We start from the raw sequence: 10,251 nt of genomic DNA on the forward strand, positions 1-10,251 counted from the left end.
TGCTTGAAAGTAGCATAGGTGCTTACATAGAATGGTTAGTTAATGGACTAATGCGACTGCTAATAAAAATCGAATATAAGGACGCACGTTTAGTAATGCTTCATGCAGATGCAATAAACCCACAAGCCAGATAGCCTTGCATATTCTTAGAGTCTTTTCTTTCCTCCTATCGGGTAAGTCTTGCTGAGTACAATTGAGTACTCAGGGTTTTGTTCCCCCCTGTTGCAGGTGACAGGTGGATGCTAGAGCTAACCCTTGTGTGTGGATTCCTCCTGGTGGGCTCAGAGATGATTCTTTTATGCTGCGATCATAGTTTTTATTTATAACTCTTACTAAATGTTTTTATAAACGGAAGTTTTATAATACGATGTCATAGCTTATATATCAATGCTTCATCATGCCATGAATAGATATTTATTTAGTTCCGCTGTAATTCTGTTCATATGTTTATATTCCGTTGTTCAATTAAATTGTTCGTAACTCTGATAATATGATTACATTCCGCTATTATAACAATAAATATTATACTCTGATGTTGTATTAAAAGTGATGCAAGAAATAGTTAAGAATGATGTAAGCTTTATTCTCTCATTTGTGATCCTGATGGAAAAATGTGGATTTTTGGGTTCTCCCTTGGGGTGTGCTCGACGGGACCGCATGATTTGGTGTCCTCCCTTGAGTACTTAGTGTCTAATGGAAGACGAGTACTTCTGGGAGGCATTAGATTAGGTAGTTCTACCACAGAAAGCCAAAAGGTACTCTAGTAAATTGCTCGTGGCTTATGTGATCCTTATCTTGTGTTGATTGTGCGGCACCCTATCGAGGGTTTAGCGTGTGATGCCAATTATCGCGTGAACCTCCAAATGAGTGAATCGCCACAACGAGAACTAGCTTGTCGACAAGCAAGTGAACCTCGGTGAAAATTCATTGTGTCATCATTTGATTTCGTGGTGATTGGTCTTCATTGGTATTCATTCTTGTGATTGATTGGTTCATTCCTCGACTTGGTAGTATAACCATTTTACTCACTCTCTTTACATTACCACAAATTAATTGTCAAGCTCTTTAGTGTAGCTAGTCATGATAGCTAGTTAGTTTGGTTAGTGTGGCTCTTTAGTTAGCCTTTGAGAGCACACTAACTTAGTGTAGTGACATAGACATTGTGTGGATAGAGATTATATAAACTAGAATTGTGGTAGATGGCTTGCATTTTAGTAGGCTAGCGCAATACTCGCTTTGCCTCATATTTGTCTAACTGGTTTGCTTAAGTGTTGTTATAGAAAATTTTTAATAGGCTATTCACCCCCCTCTAGCCATTAGGACCTTACAACTTCACAACCCTAGCCCACTTCTGCCTCCACTTCCTCAAGTGGTTGTACACTTGAGTAGGGCTCACAGCCTCACCACAGTAATCTAGTAGAGCCTTTGCCATATAGTTCACTTCCTTATCCTTGAAGCACTTGTCAGCTCTACTGCCATCAGAAACTATCTAGGTCATCCTCCTAAGGACAAACCCAGAGGTGTTGTTATTCCACCTCATGGGGGCCTAGCACTACCAGCACCCCCCTGGGCAGGCACTATCATAGGTGCATCAGCTCCCACATCCACCACCTCAGGTGTAGCAATAGCCACAGCAGCCATGTCAACAGCTACCTCAAACCCAGTCATCTTAATAAGGTCACCATACATCACATGAAGGCAGGCATCAACAACAGATAGTATAGGAAGATGAACCAGACATAAAAGTTGAACAACAGATATAAGATTGGTCTCAGTTATGTCCATGAAAACATGACCATGATAAAACAATTCCACATTGGTCTCAGTCATGTCCAACAGTTATTATAGATGATGAATACACCACATGAGTTCCATATTTAGGGTCTACAAACTGAAATTATACAAGAATGCAAAGCATGAATCAAACCCTAGCAGTACCCCTACTAGCCCACATGGCATTGCAAATGCTATCCCTCTTATTAGACATGCCAGTGGAGTCCTAGGATAACATGTCTCCCACAGCCTGGGTTTCATCACCCTCAGGCTGGCTACCTAGGAAGCCCTCCTCTTCTGGCACCACTTCAGCCATGCCAAACCTAATGATCCAATTATAGAGAATACAACAGGCCAGTATAAGCTTCACTTGAGTCTTGTATGTGTGGAAATGTTTATTGTCTAGGATATGAAATCTGTTCTTGAGTGCACCAAAAGCTCTCTCCACTGTCACCCTAAGGGATGAATGCCTTAGGTTGAACAGTTCCCTAGCATTGGTAGGATAATTGCGGCTCCCAAATTTAGATAAGTGGTACCTCACCCCCTATAGGGAGGGAGGAAACCAGTGCGGCAAGCATAGCCAGCATCTACCAGGTAAAACTTTCCTACAAGTGGACCAAAAGATATACTACAGTGAAGGTGTGTGGCAAGTTAAAGAACAAAAGTGTATGGACTATTAATTTGAGTTACCTTCCAAAACTATGAACCCATCATTCCTATCAATTGCATCAGCAAGAATGAGTATATCATGGGTAGAGCCCTCCCAGCCAGCTAGGACATAGGTGAACTTGAGATCAAAGTCCACAACAACCATAACATTTTTTGTGGGGTTATGTTTCCTACCCCTGAAAGCTTGCTATATGTGTCTAGGCACCCTTGCCAACACATGTGTGCCATCAATGGCACCAACATAGTCCTAGAAATGTGTAGGATAGTGGATAAGTGCAAAAAAAAAAAACAATTGGTTAAACCCAAGGCAGATAAACATGATTAACAAGTACCTGCATATATGGGTACCATCTCTGGCTATCCATGATTTTTGGATGTGTGGCAGTGGTAGGAGGCTTGATCATTTCATTCCTAAACTCACCAACAGCATAGAGAACTTGGTGGAAGACTCTATTAACTATCTCAATGGACCTCCTAAAAGACTGGTGAACTATCTTGAACGTCTGATTATGACCAACAACATGGAGAAACATTGCAACCTGCTCCTCAACAGAACACCCACTAGTTTCTCTAATAAGGCCTCTACCTCTAAAAAGGTTGCATAGAGCAAAAAAAAAAGAGCTCTGGTCATATGCAACATAGCCAAACACTCAGCATCAGTGCTGTTAAATATCATTTTGGAGGGTGGATAGCCTATGCTGCTGGCTTAATGACCTAGAACCATAAGGGATAGGCTCTAGCTGGGCCCTAATTCTTCTCAATCTAGTGATAAAAAATAAAAGCATAACCACAACCATGGCAGTTGCTTGCCTGGCCATCATCTCACGTTGTGCAGTTGGATCCATCTACATGCATTCAACATTCAAAGATACAACTCAGTTGTAGTAGACCCTGGCTGGTCTCAACATAAAAGTGCAATCATTCATATCAAAAGCTAACAACACGGCTGCATAAAAAAGAATGCCTCCAGTGCATTGGACATAATCATCATCGACCATGAAATAATTAATATTTCAGCATACAGTGGACAGATTCATCATCGACCATATGAAAAGTACCAACAATGCAACATAAATGTTTCAGTGCTCGAAATCAACATTCATAACAACTACACAAGCATCATGTACCCAAACAATCATTCCACGGAGACAAATCGAAATCAAAATAGGGCACTAGGAAATCCTAGAATGAAAGCAAAGGGGATTTGGGGAGGATTTCACCTCGGGGGAGTCGACGGAGACAGGAAGAAGCGCAAGACGGAGAAGAAGAAGAGTCGCAGTGGAAGCAGAAGTAGATTCGGTACGAGACGAAGCAGATCGACCCCAACCGAGACCAGCCGCACCACCGAAGGAGGAAAAAGACGAAGGAGGAAGACGATCGCGTCCATGAAGCCCGGCAGGAGGCACAGCAGCGCCGTGGCCAAGCGGATCTCGACCGCCTGAACGGCGACGAAGACCGGAGAGAAAGAAGCCCGCCGCGCCGCACCACCACACCAACACCACCGGTCACTCAACGCGAACGCAGTGGGGAAGACAGAGCTGGAGGAGGGAGAAGAAGGTAGCGAGGGAGGAGGGCGGCATATAAAGGCAGCAGATTTCGGCGAGGAGTGCGGGAGGAAGTTTCATGGTTCCCGTGCGAGCCGCCGCCGCCGCCCTGAAATCGCCCGCGTGAGGACGGAGGGAGCCTAGCTCCAAAGAAACAAATCCTAGGAGCGTTCCCCCTGATGCAGGAGAGAGAGTGCGTTTTGCACGCGCGAAGCCAGGCCGTCAGCTGGCCAAGCAAATCAAACAGGCCAGGTTACAGCTGGGGAGCGCGGACCACCCCCTTGGCCCTATATCGGGCCTGAAATGGATCAGGAGCCCAAAGACTACACGCACTGACCGAAACTGGCCAGCCCAACCAACGCTGCGGGCTGCGGCACACGTGAGGAACAGGGGAAGAAGGGCAGGCAGCCGGCGCTGGGCGGTGACGCTGGCGAGTCGCGACGGGGACGGCGACGATGGCAGTCTGTGGCGGTGGCGATGCCCTGGCCCAGCCCGCCCCCGGTGGACTGATGATGATCTGAAAAGGAGAGGAGGGAGAATGCGGCCGGAGCAAAGTGGCGGCGGTACAGCTACGTACAGCCAGACAAAGGCAGCGGCGGAGTGGGCGTCCCCGCGTCCCGCCGTGCAATGCTCCACCTCCTCGGTTGGCGTGCAGACAGAGCTTCGGTTGGCGTGCAGACGGAACCTCGGTTGGCGAGTGGTGAGGACAAGCAACAGCAAGGCGAGTCCGAGAGAGGATGTGGCCAATGGCCATACCTGATGCAGCCAGTGTGGGCAGTGCGGCAAAGAATCCCTGAAGAAGTTGCATACCGTTGGCTCTGTGCCAGCGGCTGAAAGCGATCTGCATTTTGTCTGACATTCTGTGAATTTGGCATTTTTGGGTTCAGAGATCATGTGCGCCCCCAGTCCCCTTTCACCACAGGGCGCAGTGGACAGCGGCTGCTTGTGCAGTATTCAAAGTGAGCGAGTAAAGCAGTAGAGGGATTGTTTCAGAGCCAAGATGATCCCATCCCAGGCTTATTATAGCAGAATTGGCCATTTGGATCATCAGATCATGCTTTCACGGACTGTTCAGGTTTTCGTTTGACCTTGTAACTAGTATTACTAAGCCTGAATCCCAAATCCCAGATGTTCTCATCATCTCCAGTCATCAAATGTGTGCACTATAGTGTAAATGATCGATAGACCACTCGTGTTTAATGTCTGCATATTCAATGCTCAGTGCTCAGACAAACCTGTCCGAAGCTGCATATATCAACGCAGCTGAAGGTCCAGAAATTTTGGTTTATGCTGCTTCATGGACAAACTTGTTTGAGAAAAAAAGGTCTCAACAACATCTATGCAAAAGAAAAAGGCGAGAGAAACGGCTGCATAAATAAATATATGAGCATTTGAAGCATATTGCATATAGAGGGCTGATATATGTAGAGAGCACCACAAACTAAGGTCAGAGTATGAACTTTGGTTGCACACTGCAAACCTGGATGTAAACTGTAAAAGAATACAACAGATGCAGACACTTCCGAGTTCAAACTTCTTCAGTTGGAGTACAATATATATATAAAAAAAGGACGTATCCAGTGCAAAGAGCTCCCGCTCTGTGCAGGGTCTGGGGAAGGGTGTCAGTGGCAAGCCTTACCCTCGCTTGTGCAATGCGAGGAGACCGCGACTCGAATCCGGGACCTTCCGGTCACAGGCAGTAAGACTCTACCGCTTGCACCAGGCCCGCTCTTTAGTTGGAGTACAATATATAAAATTCAAAAATATTTTTGAGTTGTAACCTTTCCAAAAAGTTTTAAAAAGAAAAGAAAAATGAAAAAGAAGATCAAAAGTACATTCTTTCAAGTTCCAAGCAAGGGTTACAAGACTCACGTCCTGCTAAAGGATACCTTTCCAAATTGGCCAATTGCTGCCCCATTTTGTATCTTTGAAAATGATCCTACTGCATTTTACTTTCTGAGTAGTATATGCCAGCCTGCAACTGCAACAATTCCCATGAAGCATTTAATATTCAGAGTGGTTCAAATATTCCAAGATTTCTCTGAATAGAACCTTGCACACACCAAAATTGAATCCTGTCCTTTACAGCAAACTACAGAGAGAAACGGGAACTCAGGTTATTTTTTTCTACCAACTGATGACATGGCAAACAGGGTTAAGCCAGCTACAAGTTGCTCCTCATAAGCAGTAAGTTTCTAGTTTGGTACTTTGCTGCCACTCCTAGAGAATGAACCAAGCCAAATTTTTCAACACCATGTAAAGGCTCATGGAAGTCACAGCAACAAGATAAGAGCCTGTGAACTTCTCACAGAGGTGGTCACGAGCAGGATCAGTGCCCCTGCTGTGGTTAAGCACCAAATGAGCAAGAACTGAAATTGAACCACCAAACATTTTACAGAGAGTGGTTTTGGTCTTTACAAAGGACAGAGATGGGCAAAAGTAAAAGATTCAGCATGTTCACTTCAAAAACCCTCCCTCCATTTCATAAATAACCTGCTTTCTACCGTTCCCTTCCCTTTTAGTTTTAGATAAGGCTAACTCCATGCTAGAGTCTATACAACGATTAAGTCGCAGTTCCTATTTGTGCCTTTTATTTGGATATGTTTGTTTTGCTGCCAGCTTCCTGATCTGTTCAACCAATGATGGCTCAAGATACAGCTGTGTAGTTTTTTGTGAATTTCCCTGGATTGAATTCAAGAAATGTACTTAGCAGTTAGTATTAGAAGGTTAAAGAAGCAACACTTTTTTATTAGATGGGATTCTGACCTGGTAAGCTTTCAACAGATTTCTCCACTTGTCCTGAACCATGAAACAATACAAGAGTATCATATTAGCCAATAGCATCTAAGAATGAATTTACTTCATAGTGCAATGCACTACTAATATACTTCACCTTAAGATTTACTGATGTCCTAATTGACGTTTCGAAAAATTGCTGCTTCAACAAGGCCCATCGTCCAACACCAAATTTAGAGACACCTTGTACCAGTATCTCCACTTCTTTAGCAGTCCACCGGCTATTATTTTTCCTCCTTGTGTACTCCCTACTAACACGACTTTTAAAGAACATCGGGTTCTGTCAAACAACCAAAAGTCATGTAAAATTTCTCAGCTGATGGGTGATAGGCTAAGAAAGAATCTGAAAACAAAGAGGGTGCAATGAAAATATTAAATTTAATTTTTCACACACTCTGTGACAACCAAATGAAATTTGGTTACCTGAAAATTATATTGTACTTTTTTATCCAAACAATATATATTAGCTGTTTTTGTTTATTTAATCATGGAGAAAAATAATTAATAAATTCTCCAAAGCAGATACACATAATTTTCTCAAGCATTTGTACGCAAGCAACTTTTTCATCACTTTTTTGGTTTCTTCTTTTGTTAGTTCAATTAAAGGGATGTTCTCACAATAAACTTATGCGTACCCATGGAGACGTCCTCCTCTTCCGAGTTCCTCTTCGGCCACTTCTCCTACATTTTGTCTGCCATGAAAAAATTGACTGTCAAAACCTTATCTCGTCCACTTTATCTAGCATGTTAAAAGTTCACTTGTGCAAAAATCTACCAGGTGGTTAAAGTTTAAACATCTGAATATCTATTTGATAAATTTGACAACCATACCTGATAATGGGCATTTGTGTCCAACAATGGAGATGGATGCAAATCACCTGCAAGAAAAGTTCTATAAATGTTCCTCCAAGCCATAATGCCATAATGGTATTTATCATGTGTAAGGAACCTTGGGAACTGTCAGTAACAGCTAAACATTGCACATACCTGACAACCAATCATTTAGGTTTGCCTGATCTTGGGGCCCTTCCAGCAGTTGTAGGATCAAAACGTCATCCTCATCACGTGCTCCAAAATTCTCTATCTGTAAGAAACATAATGTCAATATTGATTGCCCTGTTCCTTTGTTTTAAAACATATGAAATTTTACAGACGTGTTGATGAGAGACTCATGGGTCTATTTCTTTTACTAGTGATGAAGACGATCATCCAGAAATTTCACTCAATGTAACTAAAGGATGTCCAGACTTAACATGCTGTAGAATGTGCCTTCGCAAATCAAACGTGAACCTTCTGCAGGTAATCTTTAGTAGAAGATGGCTATTCTCAAGAATTGGAGGCTGATCTACCAGGATGGCCAACTGCACCTATTCCAAGCAGGTGCCGCAGCAGGTAGAGGTCTGATCAGGAGAGCAAGGATTGAAGCAAAACCAACATTCATCAAGGATCAAAAACTGGTGGACACACTTGAACACAGTGCATGGGACATACAGCAGGAAAGTTTTCTATGGAATCTAAACGTGCACAAATCATAGTATACACAACTTGGAATCTATGGAAGGAGCGATTCAGGCGAGTTTTCGACAACAAAGCTACCAATGTACAGCGTCTGCTGGATTCAATAAAAGATGGCATTCAGTCGTTTCAAATGGCAAGAGAGGACCCTGAATGGCTGAATAGCTTCTCATATGGCTGTAGCTATTTATGTTTACGTTTCTTTAATGTCCTCTTTTTTATTTCACTTTTCTGTTCAGACTATCTTTGTTGTACAGTTTGTTAACTGCTTCCTACTGAATGAAAAGGCAGAGTCCCTGCCAATCTTGCTCAAAAAAAAAAAAAAAAAAACCTACCAGGATGTATTGTTACAACAGATGGATCTTGTTATTGGACTTCTGGAGATCAAGGTGACACAAGTGTTCCTGTTTAGATTGTATACCCTGATTTCGTGCACGGTGTTTTCTCAGAGTTTGAGAGATACTGGTCTGAAGATTTGAGATTAAAAAAAAAAACTGACTTTTTGAAACAAATGACACCAGTCGGCGGTGGCCTCCCCTGCACCAATTTTTTTTTTTCACAAATGACTACAGGCAGAGATTAGTAAAAAGGTGCCAACTTTGATGCTTGGTTGCATTCATCCAACAACAGAAAAAAAAATCCAATTTTTCGCCCAGATTCAGCTGGCGACCAACGGATAAGTGTAATAGAGGAGGCGATCCTCGTTACCTGTAGTCCGCGTGGGCTGCCACTCGCGATGCTGAGCAGCAGATCGCCAAGAAAGCCATAGGGTCCCTGCTCCGCTTGTTCAATCGGCGCCCAAAACATCTCCGGATCTTCCAACGGCTGTCCATAAATCTGAATCGCCTGCTGCTCCATCAGCGATCGAAAAAAAAGCTCTGGGAAGAAACCGTGGAGAAAATGAGAAATCAAAAGTTGCCAGGAGTAGCAACGCGGCGAGGAAACTCAGAGAACAGATAAATCCGTCCTTTTATCTGCTTATCGCTGCGCATCGATTACCTACCAGCGGTCCGATAGGCGTCCTAGTAAGGAGATGAGAGGAGCGAAGAGCGGCGAGGAGGCGCCCGGAAGCCGCGTCGGAGGCGAGAGGGAGGTACGGCGGAGAGAGCCGAGGCTGCTGTGGCCTATTGGAGCGGAGGAAAGCATGCTAATATAAAGAAGGCAGGAAGCCGGACTTAAACTTCACTGCTGCTGCTGGGGTGGATACCATAGTTATTAGGACCGACCGGAGATTGAACGGGCTTGGCCGTCGGTTCACTGGTTTAACCGTTTAGAACCGTTGATTCAATTATTTTAGATCAGCTAAATTAAACCGGTCACAAATACATTGAACCGACATATATGTATATACTATAATTAATAATTGATAAATGGTAAACAACACGATTTAATTGTACAACCATAAGGTTCATACATATGCAGAGAATAACATGTTCTTAAATTCAAAACATACAAGCTCTACAAGTTTTAGTGCTCTATAGTTGTTTTATAATATATATATATATATATATATATATATATATATATATAAACAAATGAAAAGATAATACATGGAGCACTTATGAATTAGTGAAAAAGGACTTGAATAGTAATTCAAATATTTACCATTACAAAACAATCTTAAATGTTAAAATAAAGTGCGCTATTATGAAGAGCTCGTTGAGATAATCAAAACAGATATATTATTTGACTAATTTGGAGCTGGTATGATAAAGATATAAATTCTTGAATTTTAAAAGGCACTGACATCAGCGCAGCCAAAATTCAAACATAGCTCGGCATGCACGCCAACTGTGCAAGCGTGAACCACCACCGGTGGTAAGACTATCTCCGACAGTCGATATCTAAATCAGCGACATTCTATGATTTGAGTTCTACACAATAAATAGGTCACTGACTCAAAACCTTCCTTCTCCAACAGCCCACCTCCCTCCCCGCCTCGCCGTCGTCGTCG

General features: G+C 43.1%; 1 protein-coding gene across 3 annotated transcripts; it reads right to left on the reverse strand.

The window, feature by feature from the left end:
* Positions 1–5,675: 5,675 nt before the first annotated feature.
* Positions 5,676–9,464, reverse strand: LOC136539016 (uncharacterized). 3 transcript variants are annotated; one of them, XM_066530941.1, is made up of 8 exons: positions 9,301–9,464; positions 9,006–9,175; positions 7,770–7,866; positions 7,614–7,660; positions 7,418–7,474; positions 6,880–7,062; positions 6,753–6,785; positions 5,676–5,967 (listed from the first exon to the last, which is right to left on the reverse strand). In XM_066530941.1, exons 2-8 carry the CDS (start codon positions 9,153–9,155, stop codon positions 5,926–5,928), a joined length of 609 nt encoding a protein of 202 aa, XP_066387038.1. In that variant the 5' UTR covers positions 9,156–9,175; positions 9,301–9,464; the 3' UTR covers positions 5,676–5,925. The 3 variants fall into 3 exon arrangements, with proteins under 3 accessions (XP_066387038.1, XP_066387036.1, XP_066387037.1); XM_066530939.1 differs by lacking the exon at positions 5,676–5,967 and adding an exon at positions 5,985–6,668; XM_066530940.1 differs by lacking the exon at positions 5,676–5,967 and adding an exon at positions 5,985–6,668 and having other exon boundaries at positions 9,297–9,464.
* Between the last annotated feature and the right edge of the window lie 787 nt (positions 9,465–10,251).

This window comes from Miscanthus floridulus, chromosome 2 (genome assembly GCF_019320115.1).
Source record: "Miscanthus floridulus cultivar M001 chromosome 2, ASM1932011v1, whole genome shotgun sequence".
Taxonomy (NCBI): Eukaryota; Viridiplantae; Streptophyta; class Magnoliopsida; order Poales; family Poaceae; genus Miscanthus; species Miscanthus floridulus.

Bases quoted from the DNA above. Each gene is read 5' to 3' on its own strand.
- LOC136539016 (XM_066530939.1), bottom strand. From the start codon at position 9,155: ATGGAGCAGCAGGCGATTCAGATTTATGGACAGCCGTTGGAAGATCCG. The intron at 7,867-9,005 runs GTAACGAGGATC...TGTTTCTTACAG, and splicing joins GCAGCCCACGCGGACTACAG to ATAGAGAATTTTGGAGCACG. The intron at 6,786-6,879 runs GTGAAGTATATT...TTCATGGTTCAG, and splicing joins GGACATCAGTAAATCTTAAG to GACAAGTGGAGAAATCTGTT.